Source organism: Mrakia frigida (assembly GCF_051309035.1).
Source record: "Mrakia frigida strain ATCC 22029 unplaced genomic scaffold BDY24scaffold_44, whole genome shotgun sequence".
Classification (NCBI taxonomy): Eukaryota; Fungi; Basidiomycota; class Tremellomycetes; order Cystofilobasidiales; family Mrakiaceae; genus Mrakia; species Mrakia frigida.
Window position 1 is genome coordinate 150,268 of NW_027481237.1, and position 24,125 is coordinate 174,392.

Genomic DNA, 24,125 nt, shown 5'->3' on the forward strand with positions numbered 1-24,125 from the left:
TCGTCTCTTCGATGCTGTCTCGTTCGGTTCGGCTTCGGCGCGTCGTTCGTTTTGTTTTGTCGTCTTGCTTTGGGTTGCTTTTGGGGAGGAGAGGGAGAAGAGGAAGTTACCTGGATACGAAACATGTTTGTTTCCTTCTGATCTACCTGATCGGCCGAAAGAGAAGAAAAGGAGGGAGAGAGGCGTGAAAGAGACGCGTCTCAATTCGACGACGAGAATCGAAGGGTCGTGTAGAAGTGCATAATCGAGCGATGAAAGGGTAAGCAGGCGAGGCGAGAAAGTGCGTGAGACTAGACTAGTGCAAGAAAGAGTAGCAAGAAAGGAAAGAGACGGCGATAGAAAGACAACGAGAGCAGGAGAACCACAGCAAAGCAAAAAACAGCAAGAAAGCAACGACGCGAGTCCCGTCCGTCTCCTCAGCTCAAACTCAAACTCAACCTCCTGATCTCCTTCGAGACCTTCTCCTCCCCACCCGTTCCACTACCCTCCCGAACCCTGTGCTTGTCGAAGTGATACGTCAGGCTGTTCTTGTTGTCCATCGTCAACTGGGGGAGGAGAGTGAAGAGGAGCGTTTCGTCTCGAAGAACGAGTTGGCAGGCGAGGATGGCGACGGCGGCATACTGTCGGACGTTGAGGTTATCGGCGTTGGGTGCGTTGAGAGCCTTTTCGGTTCGAAGGAAGAAGAGAGGAGGTACGGCGGCGGGTCAACGACGAGGAGGCGGAGGGAGAGAGAAGAAGGGGAGATGGACGAACGGGAAGCAAGATGTCCTGAAGCGCAGGCAGAACGTCCTCGATGATCTGGGGCGCAAGGAGCTTGCAGCACAAGCCGAGTGCGAGGAGTCCGAAGACGAGTCCCTGGCCTCCGTTGGCTGCCTCGGAAGCGGTTCGGTTTCGAAGAGAATCGGCGACGGTGTTGAGGAGGAAGACGGGAGTCGAATGAGCCAGGAGAGTGACGAAGACGGCGTGGGTAGCAAGTTTGAGGTCTCGATCCTGATGAAAGAAGCGCAACAAAGGGGAGGACAAGAGAGGTTCAGCTCGTGCGGTTGTTGATGAAAGCGAAGAGCAAAAAGGGAGACGCACGAAGCCCTCTCCAGCGGAACGAAGTTTCCAAAGAAGCCGGCAGATCGTAGCCTCGTGTCCCTCGGTGAGATGGTTCTGGTTCTCTAGGAGAGCTTCGAGAACATAGAGGGCGGTGTCGAGGTGAGGAGGGGTCTGAAAAGATCGAACAAAGGCAACGCGGCGAATCAGCTTGACGAGTTGAATCCTAGGCTATGTATCTCGACGTAGAGCTCACCAATTCCGAGTCGAGGTAGATCAGAAGAGTATCGAAGGTCTTTCGGAAGGCGTCCTCGGTCTCGTTCGAGATCCCGCCCCAAGGCGACATCGGTCCTGACTCGTCGCTCAACTGACTCGACGATCCTGCTCCACTGCTCGACGAGACCGAAGCGAGGTTGGGAGAAGAGTGCTGATCCGAGAAGTGGAAGAGAGCTTGGAAGTCGAGGAGGGTAGAAGATCCTGAGGCGAGAGCTTCGAGAGCGTCGGAGGGAAGAGACGACGCCGTCGAAGAGCCAGGCTGGGTAGCGTTGTCGAGCTCTGGAGAGGGAAAATGAAGTGAAAAATAGAACGAGGTTAAGGTATCAGCAGAATTGAGGGACGGCGGGATAGGTACAAGCTGAAAAAAGGTGAAGAGGAGAAAGGTCGACGGCTCACGCTGCATCTTCTTCCTCCAACCTTCGAGCTTGCTGTTCGGCACCGCCTGAGGACTGTCCTGGTACATCACTGCACCCCTCATGATTTTGATCGGAGTGTGAGGTGATGACTGCTGAGTGGTTCCGACGGCTCCGTTGGTCTTTGAAGGATGAAGAAGTCCGAGGTTCGAGTTCGACGACCGTCCAGCTCCGTTCGAAAACGAGCTCTCCTGATCCTGACGGGCGAAATCTTGCTGCTTCTGATGCTCGCCGACCTCCGTCAACGTCTGAGCCGTCGAGACGGCCTGCTCTGCCTGGGAGCGAATCTCCTCCTCGGGAACGGTGTGGTTTTCCAACGACGAAGACTGAACGGGAGTTTCGGCCTTGAGGTCGATAGGTTTGGAGATTCCTGATCGGATCGGAGTCGAAGGAGACTGGGGTTGATCGAAGTTGGATCCGGAGTCGGATTGGTGGGAGTGCTGAGAGAAAGGAGAGACGAGCTCTTCCTGAGAGAGGAGGGATCCCTGGTCCGGCATCGAGGCGGCTGATGGTCGACCTCCTTCCGCTCGAAGTGGTTTGGGAGTGGGAGATTGATGGCCGAAAGGAGAGGAGGGAGTTGATCGTTGGGTTTGGGCGAGGGGATGGATGGGAGATCGACTTGGAGGAGAGGATGCTCTGGCGACGAGTGGAGTCGGACGGATGAGAGGAGATGTGGATCTGGACGAGGAAGTCGATGCGATAGGGAGTGCTGGGGAAACGTGGGTTTTTCGAGAGGTTGAAGCTTGGGAAGTAGGCGATGAAGGAGGAGGAGGTGCCGAGGTCGATGGTGAGGAGGAGGAGGAGGTCGACGGTATGGCTGCTGCTGCTGCTGCCTCGGCCTGTCGTTGAAGAGCGAGCGCCTTCCTCTTAGCAGCCACCTGTGCTCCTAATCCTGAACTCCGTGGAGGACCGGCGACTCGAGCTGGGTGAGGGTTCACGCTCTCCAACTGCTTCCTCGTCGGAGGGTCCAGCGAGGCCATGAGCTTCGTCCCAGCTTCAGGCCAAACCGAGTGGTACGACCAGAAACCCAGCCTTCCGGGGACCTTGATCTTGTTATTTGCGTCTTGCAGCAGCGCTCTGAGGATCTTCTCCAACGCGACGAGTCCACCCGGCGACGACTCGATGAGCTGTTTCGACTTCGTTCCGTGGGTATCGATGAAGGTTTTGAAGTGATGGGCGGCGTACTCCCTAGCTCTGAGGTTTTTCTCGGCTGCTCCTTCGGCGAGCATGGGGATGACGAGCCGAGGAAAGGGGGAGGTGAGTCGAAGGAGAGATTCGAGGACTTGTTGGGTCTGCTGGATGATGACGGGTTTGCCAGCGATGGTCGTTCTGGAGAGAGGAAGGAGGACCGTTTCCACGAGCGGGTCGAAGGCTTGTCCGAGCTGGGTGACTAGATCAAGATAGCATTCGCAGGTGGAAGTGGAAACGGACGTTCGAAGGCTGACGAGCTGCGAACAAGAAAGCGAAGGAACGAGCGTCAGGAAGTGCGAAAAAAGCCCAAGTTCGGGATGAGAGATCAAACTTACACCCTTGAGAGAGCCTTCCATCCATCCTGATCGCAGGCAACGGACGAAGACCTCGGGGTACTTGATGAACGCCTTTCCCAGCAACATCCCTCGGACGCGTTCCATCGAGACCTCCCTTCCAGCCCAGTTCTTCTCGTCCTCCTTTCCCTGATAAGTACGAGATATGAAATTATGCACGTCAGATTCCTCTTTCAGAACCGAAAGAAAGACGAAGAAGACTGACCTCGAATACCTTCACCATTCTGGCGAACTCAGCTTCGAGATCTCTCTCGGAAGCGATCTGAAACGGAAAGAAGCGAGAGTCAGAATTTTCGTCTCTGGCAGTGCTGCAAAACATGAAAAAAGGCTCACGTAGACGATATCGATGTCTATCGCTCCCTCGTCCACCGGAACGATCTCCTCCACTCCTTCCGTCGGCTCGATTCGAACGTGAGTTGCAGGGTCGCCGAGCACGAGAGGTAGGATGATGTCCACAAAGGCCTTCCGAACGTCTTGGGCAAGAAGCTGCTTCTTGAGATCCGCCTTAGCTCGAGGAGGGGTGATAGGGGCCGAGAACATGGTGATGATGGACTTGAAGGAAGAGGAACGAGAAAAGAAAGGTGAGCTCTCGGGAGTCGAGCAACAAAGGAGAGGAGGACTCACCTCTCGAGCTGTTTCCCTGACTTGACCGTCTGCGTCTTCGAGCAGACTGACGAGGATCGTGGTGAACATGCTGAGACGGAGCGCAGAGTTCCTGGCTCGAACGGCAGCGATGATCAAGATGGACTGAGGGAGGGAGGGAAGGCAAGGAACGGATTGATGAGCTCGACTCGTTTCCTTCTTCTTCTCTCACCGGAATCATAGCGAAAGAGTTAGACGAGCCTGAACCCAGACTCACCTGCTCCCTCATCCTAGGATTCTTTGACTTGAACCCTTGCTCCTTGAGCGCTGCTTCCCAAGCTTCCGACGTGACCTCCTTGACGTCCTTGCTCCCCATTGCTTCTGCTTCGGCCACGACCTTCCCTCTCTCGTTGAAGACGAGGATTCCCAGCTCGACGAGGACCTCTCTGGCAGCATCTCGGATCCGAAGGTTGCCGTCTCCGAGTCGATCTACGAGACCGTGGCTAGGAGGGAGAAGGGAGGAGGTGAGGAGGTGAAGATGCCTCTGTTGTTGATTCGAGAAGAAGGGAGGGATGGACAGCGTCAGGACTCGTATCTATGGAGAAAGCGAGAATGTCCATCGATCCAGATGCAAGAGATTTCTTGATTTCTAACCTGTAGATCGTCCGAATCTGCCATGAGAGTGAGATATCGAGGAAGAAGGAGGAGGGTAGCGAGAGCCAGAGGAGCGTTGATTTGTCGGAAGGAAGTCTTGATTCCGAGAGTAAGAGAGTCGTAGACTCGTTCGGGTAGCTGTGGGTAGATAGAAGGAGAGGACAGCATCGTAAGTATAGTGCTTCTCGAGAGGTATAGAAGTCTAGTAGTCGAGGGAAGGTGGAAGGGAGGGAAGGGAGAGCTCGACGACGGACCTGATCCGTCTCCTGAAGGATGTCCTTTAGCGAAGCGAGAGCTGCTTGTTTGGAATCCAAGTCGGAAGTAGGTTTGGCGAGAATGGATAGAATCCCATCCAGAGGAAGGTTGGGCATTTCTGGGGAAAGAAGGAGACCGTTGGCAGGGAAACGAGTCCGAGCTCGAAATCGACGAGCTCATTTCCTTCCTCCTTCCTTTCGTTTCACCTTCAACCGTCCCTCACCTCTTCCCGACTCTGCAAGGAAAAGATGCGAGTCAACACTCGACTCTTGGGGCAAGCTCTAGGACTGAGCCGTCCTTCGACTTCTCTATACTTTCTCCGTCAACGAGTGAGCTTTCTCTCTTCTTTCCTCCTCTTCCTCCTTTCACATCTGACCCCTTCTTCTTCTACCGATGCTCAGCTCCCTCCCTCCTCTATACCCCATCATCGTCTCTACTCATCTGCTGTCGAGGACTCGGAAGCAGCTTCATCTCCGGACCCTGACGACCGACTAGCAAAGGACGTTGAGAAAGAGGAGGACACTCATGCTTTCGCCGACCTGTCTCTTCTGTTCCCCATGCACAAGAACTTCAGAGCTGCTACAGCTCTAGAGGGAGAGAAACACCATTACTTCCCATCGTCATCAGTCAGTGCTCATTTTTCTGTCCCTTCTATGTGGTCAACGAGCCCAGAAAGGCTCACCTCCCTCTCTCTCCCTCTTCGCCTCCTCCTCCTCTCCCAGTCAGCTCCAATTCCTCGGACTACCGAATGGCCCATACCACGGGGTACTCAAGTAGCTTCTACGAAACTTCAAGGGACGATCGCCATGTACAAGCAGTCCTACGAAGCCTACATCGCCATCGAGAAGACGGTACGTCGTCGTCTTTTTTTGTTTCATCCTCCCTCCAATCTTTCCCTTTTCTTTGCCTTCTCGACCTACTCGAAATCGTTCCTTCCTTCCCGAGAACGACTTTGAAACCCTCTCCTCCTCTCAAGGTCTCAGAAACTAATCGCGTCCTCCCTCCCTTTGATCCCCCTTTTCGCCTTCGCTGCCTCCTCCCCTTCCCCCAGGTCCTCGCCAAATCCTACGAACGAGAATCCGTCGTCCTCGGAGCAGGAGAAGTCGCTCGAGCCGAACGAGTCCGTCTGGACCGTCTTCAAAAAGCTGAGGAGGAGAAAGCTCTCGCTGAAGAAGCCCGTCGCGCTCGTCAAGAAGACGTCGAGGACGAAGCTCTCGCCAACCGCGTTGGTACTCGATCTCCAGTAACCAAGGAACTCTTCTCTGGTCGGATCCTCGCCGCCGTTCCTTGGACGACAGCTCGGTTCAAGATATCCAACGCTCTGATCGCAGATGCGTTCGTTGAGCTCCGAGGAGTCGACATCACTGGGGAGGCGGGAGGACAGGACTTGGATCCGGAGACGGGGATGACGGCGGTGGAGATGGAGGCATGGCAGAAGAAGTGGAAGAGGAAGTCTGAGCTAGAGAGGAAGAAGGATCGGGCGGCGAAGAAGGCTGCCTACACGAAGGAGACGAACAAGAAGATGAGGGAGGTGAGACCATTTTTGTTTCTGTCCCCTCTTCCTTTCTCTCCCACTTCTCGTCTCAGCCTACCTCCCTCATCTTCATGCTATCGTTCCACCATTATTCGCTGTTCTCTTTCCGGACCTTTCATGCCTCGCTCTTGCTCGCGGAACGAGACTCTCTGGAACTGACGCGTCGGCCTTCTCCTCCTTTTCCTTCGTGTTCGTCTTTTCGGCAGAGTGGGTCCTGGCTAAGCCTCGTCTTCGGAGGTCTCCCGCTCGACAAGCTCAGGCTCGAGGACTGGAACGCTGCTATTCACTACTACACATATCTGGAAGCCGAGGTGAGTCTTCTCTTTTTTTCCCTCCTTTCCTTTCCTCTCCCTCTCCTCCTCCTTCGACGGTCCCCCACTCACTCCACTTCCCATCCGGGTCTTCGTCTTCCTTCCCTTCGCTTCCAAAACTTTCAGATCAAAGAATCCCAGGCCCTCCCGTTCAGGAGAGACTACCGAAGCAAGGGACGCGCCGGAACAGCCGACTTGGACGCTCTGGAGTTCCTGAAACCGGGATTTCACTATGCGGAGGTGCAGGCTTGCGAGGATTCTTGGAGTTTGGATCAGTTTTCAGACCCGGAGGGGGAGGAGACGGTTGGGGAGCAGAAGGAAGGGGAGGAGGAGGTCTGAGGTTGAAGCGCGTCGGGCAGAGTGAGATCGATTTCGTTTGCTTGGTTTCTTGCTGGCACTTGCTGTAGTTTTCTAGTCTATGACCCGTCCACTGCTCTCTTACTACTCGATTATGCACTCTTTCTCTCTTCGTCTCAGTACTCGTTCTCGTTCGTTCAAGAAGGAACGCGTCTCTCCCTCTCTCTTCCCTCCCTCCCTCTCTCTTCTCTCTCTCTCTCTCACACCCAACCCAGTCCAAAATTTCAAGCAAAGCAAACCGTCTCATAGAAAAACCTCCCGAACATCAACCCTCCTCATCCTCAACCCTAACCCCCAATCCTCCGCCCTCTCCCCTCAAAAAAGCAAGAAAAAGAAAAACGAGTGAACGTGTCCAAAGTCGAGCAAGAACGAACGGAAGGGAAGGGAAAGAAGGAAAAGGGACTAGAGTGAGAGTAGACTAAAGAGAGTAGGGAGTGAAAGGCCTTCGTAGAAGAAAGAGCAAAGTGGGGACGAGAAAAAGAAAAGCGTAGGTGTAAACGGGCGAACAGGGTGGTGAAAAAAAGCCAACTCGGGGACGGGGACTAGAATAAACGTTGATTTTTTTGGGTGGTTTGTTTTGGTGTTTTTTTTGAGAGTGCAGCGGGCGAGAGAGGGTTCGGAATGGGGTGGGTGAGGAAGGCGAGAGGGGAGATGGGGAAGGTTGGTTGGGACGCGACGGCGATTTAAGCAGTAGCGGCGACCTCCTCGGCTCCCTCGACGGCCTCGGGCTCTTGCTGGGAGTTGAGAGCGACCTAAATAGAGAAAGGAAGAGGAAGAGGGATTCAGTAAGGTGATACGAACGAAAAGGAGGAAGGAGACGCGGAGAGAACGACGAACCTTGACGGCGATGTTCCTCTGTAGAAAGGGAAAGCGAAACGAGAGACGAAGGAAAATCAGTATCCGAAAGTAAGCTTCGAGAAGAAGTGATGGATGTGAGACTCACGCCCTCGACCTCGGTTCCGTCAGCGGCCAAACCCTTCTGCTGCTCAGACTCGGAGACGGTGTCGACGAATCCGAATCCCTTGGACCTCTTGATTCCGAACTTCCTCTTGACGATTCGAGCGGTGGCAACCTCGACTCCAGCGTCGGTGAAGACCTTCTTGAGTCCCTCGTCGTCGAGGGTGAAGGGAAGGTTGGCGACCTGGGAACGCAACGGAACGAAAGACGAAGGGTCAGCTCGACTCGTTTCGACGACAAAGCTCACTACTATAGCAGATTCGAGAACGTAGTCTCTCGCTCGTACTGCAATAGGGAGATCTCGATCGAGCAAGCTCAAAAGAAGGAGAAAAGGGAGGGAACTCACGAAGAGGAGGGTCGTGGAGGGCTCTCCGGTAGGGGCCTCCCTGGGAGCTCGAGGAGCTCGGGGAGCTCGAACGATGGGCTCTCCGGTCTCGTCGTCAATTCGGGCGGCCTTGGGCTTTCGAGGAGGTCGAGTAGCCTTGACGGCGGGGGTCTCTCCCTCAGCGAGAGGCTCGGCTCCCTCTCCCTCAACGACGTCCTTCTTGGGTCCTCGTCGACGAGGAGGTCGCTAGAGAAACCGGCGAAACGAAACGAGAAGGGGAACGTGGTCAGCTCGGAGTGTTCGATGACTCGAGAAACTGGACAGTGGATGTGTAAGGAGCTCGGAAGCGAAAAAGAAGGAACGAGACGTACAGTCCTCTTAGCCTTGGGCTTCTCCTCTCCGTCAGCGACGGGAGCGGACTCGGTCTCGTCCTCTCCCTCTCCGTCGACGATGTCCTCAGCTCGGGGGGCTCGTCCAGCAGGAGTCTTCTTGGCTCGAGGCTTCCTCTCCTTGGGCTGAGGAGGCTTAGCGAGCTCAACGACGAGCTCTCGTCCGGCGACGTCTGAAGGATTGGAACGGAGAGCGAAGTGGACGGAAAGAAGAGAGTCAGTGAGAAGCAGAGCGGGTCGAAAAGAAGAGTAGGAGGCAGGAGAGAGCAAGAAGCGAAGGCGAGGGAGGGAGGTGGACGAAAGGAAGATGTTTGGTCGAAGGTCGAAGGAGGAAGGAAGGAGAGTGAGCAACTGACCCTTCTTGTTCAAAGCCTCTACGGCCCTCTCGGCGTCCTCCTTGAGCTTGTAGTGAACGAATCCGTAACCGGACGATCGCTGACCACGGAAGACAATCTGGAGCGAGATGCTGCAAACGAAACAACGAAAGAGGAAGGAGAGGGAAGGCGAAGGAACGAGTTTAAAGGTCGGACACGGAACGGGAGGTGGAAGGGGAACGAGGTTGGAAGGGAGGAGGAAAAGAGAGAGAGAGAGAGAGAGAAGGTCAGTATGTACAGAAGGTGTAACGAGAAAGAGGTGCTGGTCGTGCTGCTGCAAGATCGAGCGAGGGAGAAGGAAGGAGAGGAAGGAAGCTGGGACGTACATCTCTCCTCCGAGGGGCTCGAACAAAGCCTTGAGATCCTCATCGGTAGCCTTGTAGCTGAGGTTTCCAGCAAAGACCTGTTGACGGAAGCAGATAAGACAACCAGAGTCAGTATTTCAGCCTTAATGAACACCAGCGAGAGCCCAACGATTCCCCTCTGTCTCCTCGTTCCTTGCCTCCTCCTCCTTCCTTCCATCGCACGTCTCTCCCTCTCTCTCTCTCCTCTCCCCCACTCCAGGCCCCTCTCTTCTCCTCTTCTCTTCGTCCGCAGCTTATATATACAGCAAGAAATAAGTTACTAACCTTCACGCCCTCTTCCTTAACAGCAACGACGTCGACAGGAGAAGAGACAGTGGGAGCAGCTTCAGTAGACATGGCGGGCTTTAGAGGAAGTTTTTGGCAGGGGGTTGGGGTGGTCGTGTAGAAGGGGGGTGGGGGGAACTTGGAGGTGGTTTGAATTGGGTTCTTTGAGTTGGGGAAAGGCAGGCGTTGGAGGCAAGAAGAGAAGGAGGGAGAGGAGGAGGTGAAAGAAGAGACGGGAGGCGCAGGGAGGAGGGACCCGTGCGAGAGGCGAGGAGTTGGTTGGTTGGTTGTCTTTCTTTCTCTCAGCAGAGACGGGAGCTGATGCAATATAGAGAGAGAGCAGAGAAGAGAGCTTTAGGGTATAGATTAACTAGACGCATCCGGGAAAGAACGAGCTAGACGCGAATCGAAGCGCAAAACGAGACGACGATCAAGCCTTCATCAACTTCGTTCGATGTTTCACTACCAGCTTGCGAGTTCTACGACACCGAAACCAAGAGATATCGAGTCAGTCTTTGGTCCAGCTCAAGTTCCCCTGCCTCTCGCGACTCGCAACGCCTCGCAACTCCGACCTCTCGCTCTCCTCTCCTCCTTCGACCTTCGAATGAACGAAACTCACCCGATCAACCCAGCTCCCAAGCCAGCAAAGATCTGTATCGGTTCCTTGAATTTCTTCCAGTGCATGATGTCGAACACTGTTCAAGAGAAGTAGAAAGACGAGGGAGGGAAAGAGGGAAAGGAAGAAAACGACGCGTCAGTTCAGTTCCATTTCGAACCCAACCCGCTCTCTCCTTCCTGTCCGCCAGGTACTCACTGACAAACACGAAATCAAACCATAGTTTCCTGTAAAGTCAACCAAAAACCCCCGTCGAAAGTCAGCCTCCAACGTCTCTCTCTCCTCCCTCTGTTCATTTCGTTCATCTCGACACTCACATAGCACTCCACCTCTCCTCCTCCCTCTCCCTCCTCAACCTCCTCAACTCATCCCCAAGTCCACCATCCCCACCGGTATGATCCGTCGTGAGCTCCAGACCCATCTCCTCCTGATGTTTCTCGAGCGAGACGATCCGACGGGTCAGGGAGGGCGTGGAGACGGAGAGGTGGGAGAGGGAGATGAGCGTTGTGAGGAGCCAGAATCGACTGGGAAAAGCGAACGAGCAAGTAGGGGAAGAGGAAGAAAAAGTGGAAAAGGGACAGGAAAGAGGGGAAGAAGGAAGGAGAGGGTAGTGGTCAGCTCGGAGAGAAAGAGGGAAAGGAGAGAGAGGTTTGGTTTGGGAAGAACTCACTTCGACCACCTATCGGCCTTGGACCCCAGATTCGGACCCACGAGACCTAGCCTTGAGAGGGTGTAGACGTCGTCTGAGAGACCTCCGATGAGATCGATGGTATCGGGGAGAAGGGAGGTGAAGGATTCGAGCGGCGAGAGGAGATGGAGCAAAGGGGAGAGAGGGTTGAAGAGGAGGAGGCAGCGGCTGCAACGAACGAACGAAAAAAGCGAGTGGTCAGGATGGAACGAGAAGGGTATCTTGGGGAGGAGCAAGGATATAAAGATGGAGGGAGGGAGGGAGGTCGAAGAGAGATCAGGCGGGAGGGAGAAGGACGAACCGGGTGAGCGAGAGGCCGTTCTGGGTGGTCTTGAGCCGGATGTCGAGCGGTGAGGGTTTGAACTTTCGGAGGGTACGAGTGTAGAGGTAGAGTTTGATGGTGTATTGGAGGAGTTTCTAGTTGACCGAAAAAGTCAAGAGGGGCGAGAAGGAGGAGGGAAGAGGAAGGGAAGGAAGGAAAGAGAGGTCAGCTCGAGTTGACCTCTCCATTTTCTCCTTCCCTTCTTTGCCATCTCTTTCTCACGAAGCAAAGAGCTCGAACGAAAAGACATGGTACTCACAAAGATCTTATCCCTTCCGTTCGAAGTTTTTATAACATCCTCTATCACGACCGCCAGCCCAGGGATCCTCCGAGAAGGATCAGCAGCTCCGCTCTGTTGCTGCTTCTCCAGCTCTCCCTCCCTTCCTTTCCCCTTCTCCTTTGCACTCCACCCTCCAGCTCCCGTAGCGAAAGGAGGTGAGAATCCAGCTGCTCCTGACCCTTTGGAGATCGATCCGTTCGAGATTCCTGCCGTGGGTGAGGAAGGGTTCGAGGAGGAGGAAGGGACGCGTCTTCGAGGGACCGGCGAAGGGCTCATGTGCGTATGGAAAGAGGAGGAAGTAGCCAGGATGGGTCGATGGTCGAACGAGGATGAGGTTGGGGAGGACATCGTTTCCCTTTTCGAAAAAAGAAGGTTGATTTGAGAGAAGGGGAGTAGGGAGAGGAAGGGTGTTTGGAGGGAAGGAGCAAAAGGGTTCGAGCTCATCCAAGGGGGCGTCCGGAGTCTGAAATGGGGGTGAGGGTGGGACAAGGGTGCGCCACAAAGCTGTGAGACCCTTGTCCCACCTCCTTCGATTCTTGAAATCGAGCGACAATTTAGATTTAATAGACCCACGTCCCATCAAAACGAAAGGTACAAAAATGAAGTAAAAAACACCCCACCCGACCAAAGCCATCCCCGAGAATCCATCCGAAGCTTCAAAAAAATGTAAATTGTGACGAGAAAGGAGCGGGAGGTGGTGAAAGAACGACCTCGTCCAGGCTCGAGCTCCTCCTTCCCTCTCCTCCCTCCCTCCCTCTTCACTCCTCCATCCAGCCTCGAATTCAACGACAAAACCAAGATTCCAAGTGAGAAGAATCGAGCTAGGGATCATGGGCGAGTGATGAAGGTACAATGAAGGAGCTGGGAGGGAGGGTAAACGCGTGAGGGCGAGAGAAGGAGGGCTGGCGAGGGAGATGGAGGGAAGGGAAGGGACGTCGAGCTTTGGAACGACGATAACGGATGCTGTAGACCACCAATCGTTTCGAGAAAGGTATCCAGTGGAACCTGAGAGTGAGGAGAGTCGCTGAGAGGTAAAAGTGGTGGTGGATGGGTCGATTGGCGAAAAGAAGAAGGAAGGGAAGGGGAGGTGAGGTCGACGTCAGGCGCAAGGGAAGAGGGGCACCCTTGTCCCACCCTCTACCCAGAATTCTGACTCCGACGCCCCCTTGGCTCATCCTTGTTTTCGTTTCCCTTCCTTTCAAGTTGACGTCAAACCATCACAAGCAAATGACCTCCCTATCTATGGTAAGCTCGTTCGACCCTTCTTCGGACCTCACGTCTCGATACTGATTATATTTGCTCTCTCTCCAGCGACCTTCTTCAACGACGACCTCTGCCAACGGAGGAGCATCCTCTCCCAACTCTTCTTCTCTGCCCTCCTCTTCACCATCACGTCCAAAGTGAGCTGGCTTTCACCCTCTATACATCCAGAACTTTCATCTAACCTCCATCTTCTCTAGGTTCGACACCACTCAACTCTCCAGCTACGTCCAGAAGCTCCTGACCTCGCTACTCACGGGTCAGCTCCTCTCCCTCCCTTCTTTCGAGCTCGTTCTCCCCACTCACACATCTCCTCGCTGTTTCTCGTCTCCAGGGAAAACATGGGATCAAGATAAGGATCGCTCGAGAAGCTTAGTGCAGGAGATTGGAGCGAGAGTGAAGGAACGGATGCTAGGTTCGTCCAAGCTCGAGCTCACCCTCTTTCCTCCTTCCGTGCCCTCCTCTCCCACCTCTCCTCAGCCTCTCGTTCCTCCAAGAGATACAAAGCTGATATGATTTTTCTCTTGTAACTTCACAGTCATTGAGCCAACAGGTTTCAAGTTCATCGTGATCGTAAATCGTTCGTCCCATCGTCTTCTCGAGCTCAAGTCCCTTTGCGAGCTCGCGTCCTCTTTCCAGCCCATTGACCTCTCGAAACCTCTCCCCCTCTGTCTGTTACCCCCCTCTCGCGTCTCTTACTTTGTTGTGCACTGCAGTGAACGAGAACCTAGGTCAAGGAGGACGTGCAGGCATGTCGTCGCACTGGGAAGAGAGCGATCAGTCGTTGACCGAGCTTTGGTCGAATGTAAGTCTCCCGCTTGTCTCTCTTTTCTCCCTAGCAATTCTAGGCCGATCTTCGGTGTACCCAGAAGCTATCATTTGGCTCTGTGAATATCTTTTCAGCTCTCTGCCTCCCTTCCTCCCCGAAATCACCTCCGATCGATCTCTCTCACGCGTCCTCGAGCTGACCATCTCCTCCCCCTTTCTCTTCTCACCTTCAGGACTCCCTCGTTTGCGTCGTCTCCGCCTTCGCAGTGCGGTGCTACTAAGTCTCATCTTCATCTGGTCGGAAGATCTCTGGGGATTCTGAAGGAGGAGAAGGGAGAGAAGAGAGGCGACTTTCGTGTAACGATCATGACGAGCTTGAACGATACTGGACCCACAGACTTTTTCTGCAAGCGAACGTTTTCCCCACAGACAGAATCAGACCCACCTCAGTCTCTGTACGAAAAGCCAGATCAGACGCGTGCCTGCTTGACGACCTTCCCAGCGAGCCCTTTCACCCTCTCGAAAGCTCCACCTTCCCTTCCTTCTCTCCCAACCTCCATCCAGCCTTTCCCTCCTTTTCTCTCTTTCCTTTTCTCCTTCCACAGCCATGTCCTTCCTCCGATCCACCGTCTCCCGATCTATCGTCCAGCCTCTGTTCGCTCAACGGGTTCGTTCTCCCTCTCCTGTCCTCCTTTCCTTCGAAGCTCAACTCTCCTTTCACCTCCTTCTCCCTTTCCTGCCCCTTTGATCGCTTCCTTCCTTTCTCTTCGTTCAAGCTGACATTGGGCTTCTTTTGGTTTCATACGCTTCGTGGTATACAGTCCGCTTCCACCCTCGCTGAGATCAAGCTCATTGGACGACTCGCTCGAGATCCTGACTTCTTCAAGGACAAGAACGACAAGGACTACATCTCGTTCGTCCGTTTCCTTCCCGTCTTCTCCCCATCGCATTCTTTCCCCGAGCTCACTCTCGCCTCGACTCCGCTCAGATACACCATCGCCGTGGACAACCCCAGCTCGTTCGGACTCGACCCCAATGGAGGTTCGTCTCGAGTCTCAACGCCTCTCCTCTCTCTCCTTCCTCCTCCCCTCCTTCTTTGGTTCCCTCTCAGTCCTGACCTCTTTTTCTTCTTGCGGACGGACTTCCTCGCAGATAAGAAAGAACCAACCACTTCCTTCTACCGTGTAGCTGCTTTCCTGCCTGCTCAGGTGGCTAAGCTCGAGAAGTCGTTTGACGACGGACAGCTGGGGAAAGGGTGAGCTCGCGACTTCCCTCCTTCCGTCCTTCCTCGCTTTGCTTTCCTCTCGTCCCCCAGACCACTGACATCCATACTCGTTCACCTTGCTTGGATTGTGTATCCAGATCTCTCGTCCACGCCATCGCCGCCGTCGAGCAAGCTCCTATGAAGGACCAAGTCCAGAAGGGATCCGACGGGAAGGAGTACCCTCTCCTGCAGTTCAACCTTCAGCACCGTGAGTACCGAAACACTCAACAACAACATTTCCGCGCGTTCCTACGTGCACTGCACCTTGTCTCTTTCGTCCAGCTCAAGCTGACCTTCTCTTTCGTGTCGTGCGTGCGTTCGAAACTCAGGATCCATGGACATCCTCCTCCCCTCCACCGCGAAGCGTGACGAGATGACCGCTAAGAGGGCTGAGGACCAGAAGAAGTAGAGAAGAAGGACGCTTTTCGGTACGATATAGTAATCTCAATTCAGTGCGATCTCTGTAACGAGAAGTTCCGTCGCTCTCTCTTCACCTCTTTCTCGAGAGGCCCGACGACGCGTGGCGAAAGGAGGATCATTGATCGAGTTCGACTGATTTCTCGCAGAGACGGGGTGAACTAGGGTGGAGGGAGGGATGGGTGGGTGCAAAACTAGGCGAAGGCAGCAGCAGCAGGGGAGGTAGGGATAGCAGTAGTAGCCTTTCCTGCGGCGGCGGTGTCGAGCTGGATAAAGGGGGGACGAAACGAGGTGTGGGAGAGAGAGTCAGGGTCGTCCTTCTCGAATCGAAAGGAGAGAAAAAGCTTACTTTGACGTTAGCAGCGAGCTTGGTGCTGTTTGGTTGGTGGAAAACAACGAGAGGGAAGTGAGCATGTGCGGACGAGCGCGAGAGGAAGACGATGGTGAGACGACGAACCTAGCATCGTCGAAAGCAGCTTTAACGTCAGCTCCTCCTCCTTGAGCAAGCTTGATGGTGTTGATTTGGACGAGGCCGAAGACTGGTTGAGAAATACGCGAGCTGGAAGTCAGAAGAGAGGAAAGGAAGAGGAATAGTGAGGAAACGAACGCTTGAGGACTTTGTTTTGGCTGTTGATCGTCAAGAAGGTTCGTCAGTGTTTGATTAAGGTTGGAGGCGAAGAAAGGTGTACTCTTACATCTTTCCGACCTGAAGAGCAGCTCCAGCGGGAGTTCCAGTTCCTCCAGCGGCAGCGATGGCGGAGTCTGAGACGCGTCGACAGGGAAGTCAGTTTCACTTGATCCTCGAATCAAAGGAGATGGAGAGATGAGAAGGTTCGACGAACTGAAATCAGTTTCAGCAGCCTCGGCGGCGGATCTCTGCTCGATGAGAAGAAACGAAAAGAGTGCAAGTCAGCGAGAAAAAGAGGATCGAAGCGTGTTCGTTTGACACTCACCATGGTAGCGAGAGCCTTGATATCAGTCTGCGAAACAGTGGCAGCGTTCCCTCCTGGGACGATGAAGACGGCCTTGGCTTTGGCGAGAGCAGTTCCAGCGGAATCGGACGAGATCTGGAAGTCTGCGTACTTTTGAAGAGAGAACGCGGTGGAAGAAGTGGCGGCGACGTTGGTTGTAGCAGCGGCGGAGGAAGAGCCGGAAGCAGGAGCGGTGGAGAGGGTGAGGAGCTGTGCGAGCTCGGCGCTGCGAGGATGGAGATAGGAAAGGTCAAAGGGGGTTCGAAACGCGACGCGACGCGGTCGAAAAATTGGGACTCACGCGGTAGCTCCAGCGCTGTTCTTTTGGACCTTCTGAAGCTGATGAGCTGGTGAAGATGAAAGAGAAAGAAAGCAGACGGTGTGAGGAAGCAGAGACAGAAAACGGCTTGCGTTCAAAAGAATGCTGAGTGTGAGCAAAGCTCACCAACGGTTCCAGCAGCTCCAACAGCGACACCGTTTGCCTCGTTGACCCTAGCGATCTGGAACTGGAGGAAGAACTTGGGAGCTGAGGTTTGAAGAGGAGGGGACGGGACCGGGGGAGTGAGCTTTTCGTTCGACGCGTCTTTCAACCGAAGAAAACGAGGAAGACGAGGACGCACACTTGAGCTTGCCGAGGAAGGCAGAAGCAGCAGTTCCTCCGAGAGAACGGGTTCCAGCCTCGACCGCGAGGTAGACTAGTGGGGACGAAAACGAAGGAGTGAGCTTGAGCGAAGAGAGGGGATCGAGCCACGAACCGTTCAACTGATTCTGGAGGACGGTTTGGTCGAGGTTGGTGAACTCTCCGCTGGATTTTGGAGAGGAAAGGAAGTTCGTCAGAATATCGAACTCCATGAAGCACGAAAGGGGTACTGTGCAACTCACAGGGCGAAGCCTAGCGGCGAGCTCGAACTACCTTGAAAGTCGATGCTGGAGTACGAGATTCCTCCGCTCACGACGTCAGGAATGGTGGAAAAGGCGAATCCCTGGGAGATAGATGTTGGTTGTGAGTAGACAGCTCGTTGAAGAAGGGAAGAAAGCCGAACTCACAGATCTGCACGTTACCGGAGCGGCGAGGAGAGGAGCGACGCTGCTCTCGACCTCAGCAGGAAGAGCGACTGATCCAGTGATGAAGCAGGCAGTGGCTCGAGGCTGGAAGTCTCGACCCTTGAGGGTGGCGATGGGGATGGGAGCGGCTGACAGGAGGGAGGGAAGGGCGAGGAGACCGATGAAGAGCGAGGGGACGGAAAACATCGTTGAGGAGGGAGATGTAAGGAGTTTAAGGAGAGTAAGACCGGCTTGTTGAAGGAGTGTAGAGGTAGATTGTTAAATGAAGTGAGAGAGAGGGAAGGGTCCGGCCCAAAGAAACGAGGAGGAAGGAAAGGGGAGGGAAAGGGAGGAGGTGGTGGTTGGGTTGAACTTCGTTCGCTGGCTGGCGTCGGCCTTTTCTGTTGCGAGTTTTCGACGTTGCACAGGAGAGAGTCTGAAGGCGGAGTTGCGCCGCTGAGAACGTGGAGAGCAGGGGAAGATCTGGTTGCTGGGGAGGGAGAGGGGAGGAGGGTCCGAACGCGACGCGAGAGAGGCCGAGCTGAAAGGAAAATATGCGACGTGGTTTGCCTCTGACAACCTAGAAGTTCACTACGGTCCTGCTTTGAAGTTTCCCAGGCGAGAAGAAGGGAACGAAGTGCCAGTTATTCAGAATGAGAACTCAGAGTCAGAGGTCGAAGCCCGCGACGCGTGAGCTTTGAGCTTCGAGTAGGGTATTTTTTTCTCCTTTCTTTTTTTTGCTGGATACTCGATAAAATTGTTCTCTTGTCCTGCAAAGTCTGAGAATGGAAGTCAAGAGGGAAGGAGGGGAAGAGGGGAGGTCGGAAGGGAACCAAAGGTTTTAAGAAACTCTTTCGAGCGAGCTCACCTCCAAATTCCCTTCTCCCCTTCAACCCTCTCTCTCCCCTTCCTTCCCCCCTCCCCTCCCCTCCCCTTTCTCCTCTCCTATCAAGATGGGACCCCCCGCCAACGGAAAGCGTAAACGAACCACGCTCCCTACGCTCTCGTCAGCGAAAGCAGGTCGACAACACGCTGCTTCCCTCAAGAAGCCCGCTCCCAGTCGATCCTCCCTCAAGGAAGACCACGACGAGGCTGAGGGAGAGTCCAAAGCTTCCAAGTTCGGATTCAAGAAGAAGCCAGCCAAGACCTTCCCTCGAGGACCTCGTTCGACTCGACCCAGGAACCCCAGGAAGACGAGCGAGGATGGAGAGAGCTCAGGCAGTGGATACGAGGAGGTCGGAGGAGGAGGCTACTCGGACGACGACGACGAGTTTGGAGGCTCGAGCGACTCGGAAGGAGAGATGGACATCACCGCTGCTCTCTCGGGAGGGATGCCTAGCAGTTCCAAGATGGGAGGGAAGGGGAAGGAGAGATCCAAGCTGCCGTCCCAGGATGCCATCTTCCACGCCGCCGGAGGGAAGAAGAAGGGCTCTCAGTACGTTCCTGGACAGGACGACGACGACGAGGAGGATGGAGATGCTAGCGATGGAGATCTCATCGTCGAAATGATGGAGAAGAAGAACCTCAAGGACGGGAAGGCTGTCGTGAAGAGTGCCGTCTCGAAGAAGGGAGACAACGGGAAGAACGTCAAGGACGCTACCGGAGGAGGAAGTTTCCAGTCTATGGGTGAGTTTCCATCCTGATGCCTTTGCTGGTATATCGACTGGGGCTCGGAGGAGCTCTTTTTGAGCTTTCAAAGTCCGAGGTCGAAGGAGGAGACCGGGCAGAGCTGACCTTCTCGCCTCCTTCCTCCCCTCGACCTCTCCAAATTCCAGGTCTCCTCCCTTCGCTCCTCAAATCGATCATGAAGAAGTACAAAACCCCTACTCCCATTCAACGACTCTCCATCCCAGCAGCTCTCTCCTCTCCTCCTCGAGATATCGTTGCCATGTCTCGAACAGGTTCAGGAAAAACTCTCGCCTACGTCGCTCCCCTCATTCAACGACTTCACGGTCGACACTCTTCGACTTTCGGAGCTCGAGCGATCGTCCTGTGTCCTGGACGAGAGCTGGCAGTTCAGATTCTCAAGGTCGGAAAGGAGATGGCTCGAGGGTTCAAGAGTGGAGGAGGAGCGGATCACGCTGGAGACGACGGAGACGACGACTCGGGAAGGAAGGGAGGAAACGAGCTCAGGTGGGGACTCGTCGTTGGAGGAGAGGGTCTGGACGAGCAGTTCGAGATGATTTCGAGCAATCCTGATGTGTGAGTACACCCCCTCAGCACTCTCTGAGCGAGAGAAATGCTGATCGTGTTACCTTCCTTCTGCAGCATCATCGCGACTCCCGGACGTCTGCTTCATCTGGTCATCGAAATGAACCTCGATCTTCGTTCGGTCGAGTACATTGTCTTCGACGAGGCAGATCGGTGAGTTATACCTTTCCCACTCATCACGAGATCCAGGCTGACCTCTCCCTCTTTCCTCTTCGCAGACTCTTCGAGATGGGATTCGAGGTTCAGCTCCAGGAAATCCTCTACCGTCTCCCTGCGACGCGTCAAACCCTCCTCTACTCCGCCACCCTCCCCAAGAACCTCGTCGAATTCGCTAAAGCCGGACTCCAGAACCCTCGTCTCATCCGTCTCGACGCCGAGAGCAAGATCAGTAACGACCTTCAGATGTCGTTCTTCTCGGTCAAGCCAGCAGAGAAGGAGGCCGCTCTTCTCTCCGTGCTTCGAGAGGTCATCGGAGTGCCGATGCGAGACCCAGAGGAGCCCGTTTCGGAGGACGAGCACGAGGAAGGAGACGACGACGACGAGCCTGGAGCAGATCGACGGAAGGGAGGGAAGCGGGACTACAAGAAGGGAGGGCCATCCAAGTTCTTCAAGAAGGAAAAGTTCCCTCAAATGGCTCCTCATCAAACCCTCGTCTTCGCCGCCACCAAGCATCACGTCGACTACCTCTCCACTCTCCTCATCACCGCTGGCTACGCCGTCTCTCACATCTACGGATCCCTCGACCAAACCGCTCGTAAGCAGCAGATGGATCGATTCCGACGCGGACGAACCAGCATCCTCGTCGTTACGGACGTCGCCGCTCGTGGTATCGATATCCCAGTCCTCGAGAACGTCATCAACTACGATTTCCCAACAGGATCCAGGGTCTTCGTTCATCGAGTCGGTCGAGTCGCTCGAGCAGGTCGAAAGGGAGCCGCCTACTCCTTCGTGACCAACACCGAACTCCCCTTCTTCCTCGATCTCCAACTCTTCCTCGGTCGATCCCTCGTCAACTCTCGAACAGCAGCTCAACCAGGCTACGACGATGCCGCGTCCATGTACCTCGGAACCATCCCCAGGGATTCCATCGACGCCGACTTCGAGTACATCACCACGTCCCTCACGGAGGCCACTCCCTCGCTGCCGTTGCTCAAGTCGGTCGTCAAGAAGGGTCAGGCGATGTACGAGCGATCGCAGGGAAAGGCCAGTCAGGAGTCTTACCGAAGGTCGAAGGAGATGACCAAGGATCCGACGTGGGGACTCGCTGGAAGCATCGGAGAGGAAGCAGCCGTCCACCCTTCCTTCGCCGCCTCAGCCGTCAACAACATCATCCCCTCCAACAAAGCTCCCTTCGTCTTCCCCGGAGATCCCACCCCCTCCTCCTCCAACGCCGTCGCGTCGACCTCCTCGAAACAGGACCTCGTCGCCGTCGCCGCCGCTCGAGCTTCCCTCCTCGCCTCGGTCAACTCGTTCCGTCCAGCGGAGACGATCTTCGAGATCGGAGCTCGAGGAAAGAACACCTCGTTCCAGATGATGCAGGATCGACGAGCCACTCTCTCGAAGGCCGTCGGAAGGAGGGCGGTCGCCTTGACGTCGGTCGTTCCTGGAGCTGCCACCGCTGGAGAGAAGGATCACAACGCCGAGGACGAGACGGACGAGTACGGAATGCCGAAGGAGATGGATATGGAGATGGCCGATGAGGATGCTCTCGAGGTGAGTTTGAGTCTTTTCTTCGTTCGATGGTCAGGAGAGATTCGCGATCGAGACGAAGCTGACTTTTGTTCGGCTTTTCGACGCGTTCTTTCCTCCAGGCTGCCTTCGAGACCTCCAAGAAGCGACCGAAGACCGACTCGACAGCTGGATACAAGGACCCCGAGTTCTACATGTCTCACTACCAGTCTGGAGCCGAACACGATACCAAGGGGTGAGCTTCTCGTCTTTCTCTTGCGACGCGCCTTCGAACGAACCAAGCTGACCTCTCTTCTTCCCTCTTCCCTCTTTCTTCAGATACTCGATGCGAGACGGAGCCACCTTCGCCGAACAAGCCAAGTCGTCCACCTTCGACCTCGCCGGCGACGACGGAATCGTCTCTCGTGTCCAGAAGGCTTCTCAGATCACCTGGGACCGAAAGAAGAAGAAGTTCGTCAAGGGAGACGGAACCGGAGCCGACAACCAGAAGATCGTCAAGACCGAGTCGGGAGCTCGTCTACCTGCTACCTTCAAGTCTGGACGATTCGACGAGTGGAAGGTCAAGAACAAGAAGTCGCTTCCTCGAGTCGGAGACGCCGAACCCGAGAACGCGTCGAGAGGAGGACCTGGAGCGGGAGACGGACGACGATTCCGACACAACAAGATCACCGAGGCCAAACCTTTGGATCCTACGAGCAACACCTACGATCGAAAGCTTCGGATCATCGAGAAGAAGAAGAAGGACGCCGCTACCGGAGTCGATGGGCCCGGGGGAGGGAAGGGAGGACGAGGAGGGAGGGGAATGCCTGGAGGAGCTGGAGGGAAGAGTGTCGGTCAGGTCAAGAACGAGATCAGGACGGTGGATCAGATCAGGAAGAAGAGACAGATCGAGGAGAGGGTGAGTGTTGTGTCTCTTTGGTCAAGGTCGTCGCTCGTTCGGAAGAGAAGGAGAGAGAGAGAGCTGACTTCGACGCGTCTTTCCTTTTGGGCTTTATCCTCTTACAGAAAAAGGAGAAGAACGCTCGACCGAGCAAGGGTGGGAAGGGAGGGAAGGGTCGAGGAAAGAAGTAGTTTTTGGACTCTTTACGATCTTGGTTCCCGTTTGGTTTTGGTTTGGATGTTTTGGTTTCGATCTTATGCACGCTCTCGCTCAACCTTTCAGCCTTCTCCCAAAGCGAACCTGGCTCGAGCGTAAACCATTAGAATTGAGTTGATCGCTCCGAACTTCAGAGTGCAGACGGAGTCGAGACTGGTCGTCGAGCTGGGAATGAGCTTCGAGCGTGGGCGACGCGACTACTCACCTCGAGATAACGCTCCTCTTTCTTCGTGTTTCATCATCTCAGCCTACCTACCGTCTCTTCCTGTAGTGGATCTGCTCAAATGCTGTAATTTTTCTCGCTCAGAACAATCATTCAGGTGACGCTGCCTCCGCTCGAGCCCCTGTCAGCTTTCAAAACTCCTCCTTGGATTGCATCGCTTCCTTCCCTCCTCCCAAACCACCATCATCTCTTAAATGTCCTTCTTCCACCATCGAGAGCCCACCCCTCCTCCTCCTCCTCCTCCCGTCCCTGTGTGAACTCTTCTCGCCTTCGTCGGACGATGAGGTTTCGCTCTCGGTTGCTGGGATGATCTCCTGATCCTCCTTCTCCCTCTGGGCTCTTCTCTCCTCGATCCTCTTGCGGATTTTCGTGAGATCCTTCTCGTCCACGACTGACACCTCCTGGTCTGATCTTCTTGACGACTCTCCGACGCCGTTCGTCGGTTTCGGTTGATTCGACGAAGATGCAGCTGGATGATCCCTCCTCTCTAGCACGACGTAAGCTGAAGGATCGAAGAAGGGATCGAGTTGATAGCCTTGTTGGGTCGCGTATCCCCTGGGGCGGTAGCGAGGTTGAGGGAATTGAGTGGGAGTGGAGGAGGAAGTCGGATCGGGTTGGACGCGAGGAGTCGTAGTGTTGATGTTGGTTGTAGTGGGGTTGTGATTAGGGTTGGATGAAGATGGTTTGGGAATGGATTTCGTTGGTCGTCGAGTTCTCGACGGTGGAGAGGACGAGGATGCCGACGAAGAGGAAGACGAGTCGCCCGTTTCCTCCGAGCTGCTGCTCTCCTCCTCCGTTGACGTCTCTCCCTGACAGGAAGAGCTCTCGACCTCGGATGGTGGTCAACAAACGCGTGAGGCCTCGATGCTTCGAGTTCGAGCTCATTTTCCTTCCTTCCTCTCCCTCTTCCCCTTCGTGCTCGTTCAGGCCAGACGATCTCGATAGGATTTCTCGATCCTCCAGCAGCTCAGAATGAAACTCTCGCTGGGGTGTTCAGACTCGTCACACCAACTTTGACTTACTCTAATCGAACGTGAGTCTTTTCCCACTTCCCTCCCAGGATCCCGTTGGTCTCTCCCTCCTACCTCTCCGCCCCGTTCGTCTGTGGGTGATCACTCCGAAGTCGAAAGAGCAGCAGCTGACCTCGCTGCTTTCGTTCTACTCGTTCCATCTCGACACGCAGAACTGTCGTCCTCGAACCCTGGGGATCGCTCTCGATGACCGCTCCTCCCGATTCCTACTACCCTCCTCGACCTCGACAAGGCTGGTGCACCGTAACCCTGTTTCCGAGGGATGTGCATGTCCGAAACTTCCTGATTCCTACAGGATTAGAGGACGATCAAGTTCGATTCTCGCTCAACGTCACCTGGGGACTTCCGAGCTACGTTCGTCCCGTTCTCTCTTCTCGACAGTGAGAGCTCCTGCTGAGGCTTCTTATTTATCCTCGCAGAACGGCGACGACAAGAGCACGAACTGCTCAAATCCAGCTCAGCTGTACAAAGCGTTTTTCCTCGTTCGTCCTGCGTCGCGTCGCGTCTCACTTTCGCCCCCCTTTCCTCTCGTCAACTGCTCCCTGACTCCCCTTCTTTCGTCCCCTTTCTTTCAACTTCAGTCTCATCTCCTCCAAATCTCACCCGT

General features: G+C 54.8%; 8 protein-coding genes across 8 annotated transcripts; 4 read left to right on the forward strand and 4 right to left on the reverse strand.

Annotated features, from left to right (window-relative positions):
* Positions 1–220: 220 nt before the first annotated feature.
* On the reverse strand, positions 221–4,900 carry BDY24DRAFT_436963 (clasp N terminal-domain-containing protein). Its single transcript, XM_076644245.1, has 11 exons — positions 4,762–4,900; positions 4,508–4,645; positions 4,131–4,397; positions 3,896–4,018; positions 3,605–3,823; positions 3,477–3,533; positions 3,254–3,400; positions 1,295–3,175; positions 1,081–1,212; positions 754–990; positions 221–662 (listed from the first exon to the last, which is right to left on the reverse strand). The coding sequence occupies exons 1-11, from the start codon at positions 4,876–4,878 to the stop codon at positions 417–419; spliced, it is 3,564 nt and encodes a 1,187-aa protein (XP_076492650.1). The 5' UTR covers positions 4,879–4,900; the 3' UTR covers positions 221–416.
* A 79-nt stretch (positions 4,901–4,979) lies between these two features.
* On the forward strand, positions 4,980–7,135 carry BDY24DRAFT_403232 (uncharacterized protein). Its single transcript, XM_076642341.1, has 6 exons — positions 4,980–5,091; positions 5,164–5,388; positions 5,485–5,613; positions 5,814–6,293; positions 6,503–6,607; positions 6,734–7,135. Exons 1-6 carry the CDS (start codon positions 5,011–5,013, stop codon positions 6,944–6,946), a joined length of 1,233 nt encoding a protein of 410 aa, XP_076492651.1. The 5' UTR covers positions 4,980–5,010; the 3' UTR covers positions 6,947–7,135.
* A 512-nt stretch (positions 7,136–7,647) lies between these two features.
* Positions 7,648–9,710, reverse strand: BDY24DRAFT_418887 (RNA recognition motif domain-containing protein; the record flags this gene model as incomplete). Its single annotated transcript, XM_076643904.1, has 8 exons — positions 7,648–7,716; positions 7,802–7,819; positions 7,908–8,105; positions 8,268–8,492; positions 8,618–8,808; positions 8,992–9,101; positions 9,336–9,412; positions 9,639–9,710. 8 exons carry the CDS (start codon positions 9,708–9,710, stop codon positions 7,648–7,650), a joined length of 960 nt encoding a protein of 319 aa, XP_076492652.1.
* Positions 9,711–11,520: 1,810 nt separating this feature from the next.
* BDY24DRAFT_218990 (uncharacterized protein) lies at positions 11,521–12,484 on the reverse strand. The gene has a single exon (XM_076636549.1). It carries the CDS (start codon positions 12,374–12,376, stop codon positions 11,603–11,605), a length of 774 nt encoding a protein of 257 aa, XP_076492653.1. The 5' UTR covers positions 12,377–12,484; the 3' UTR covers positions 11,521–11,602.
* Positions 12,485–12,666: 182 nt separating this feature from the next.
* On the forward strand, positions 12,667–14,067 carry BDY24DRAFT_403248 (Tctex-type family dynein light chain). The gene is made up of 7 exons (XM_076642342.1): positions 12,667–12,789; positions 12,856–12,944; positions 13,005–13,063; positions 13,139–13,219; positions 13,343–13,384; positions 13,521–13,609; positions 13,806–14,067. Exons 1-7 carry the CDS (start codon positions 12,772–12,774, stop codon positions 13,851–13,853), a joined length of 426 nt encoding a protein of 141 aa, XP_076492654.1. The 5' UTR covers positions 12,667–12,771; the 3' UTR covers positions 13,854–14,067.
* BDY24DRAFT_403250 (uncharacterized protein) lies at positions 14,068–15,331 on the forward strand. The gene is made up of 6 exons (XM_076642343.1): positions 14,068–14,239; positions 14,394–14,485; positions 14,561–14,613; positions 14,725–14,827; positions 14,935–15,044; positions 15,166–15,331. The coding sequence occupies exons 1-6, from the start codon at positions 14,180–14,182 to the stop codon at positions 15,243–15,245; spliced, it is 498 nt and encodes a 165-aa protein (XP_076492655.1). The 5' UTR covers positions 14,068–14,179; the 3' UTR covers positions 15,246–15,331.
* A 1,136-nt stretch (positions 15,332–16,467) lies between these two features.
* BDY24DRAFT_366900 (uncharacterized protein) lies at positions 16,468–17,628 on the reverse strand. The gene is made up of 6 exons (XM_076637966.1): positions 17,272–17,628; positions 17,107–17,207; positions 16,980–17,029; positions 16,845–16,919; positions 16,670–16,750; positions 16,468–16,571 (listed from the first exon to the last, which is right to left on the reverse strand). Exons 1-6 carry the CDS (start codon positions 17,473–17,475, stop codon positions 16,522–16,524), a joined length of 561 nt encoding a protein of 186 aa, XP_076492656.1. The 5' UTR covers positions 17,476–17,628; the 3' UTR covers positions 16,468–16,521.
* A 1,148-nt stretch (positions 17,629–18,776) lies between these two features.
* Positions 18,777–22,239, forward strand: DBP10 (ATP-dependent RNA helicase DBP10; the record flags this gene model as incomplete). The annotated part of the gene is made up of 7 exons (XM_076637592.1): positions 18,777–18,894; positions 19,044–19,470; positions 19,537–19,632; positions 19,698–21,192; positions 21,291–21,403; positions 21,487–22,066; positions 22,174–22,239. 7 exons carry the CDS (start codon positions 18,777–18,779, stop codon positions 22,237–22,239), a joined length of 2,895 nt encoding a protein of 964 aa, XP_076492657.1.
* Positions 22,240–24,125: the final 1,886 nt, after the last annotated feature.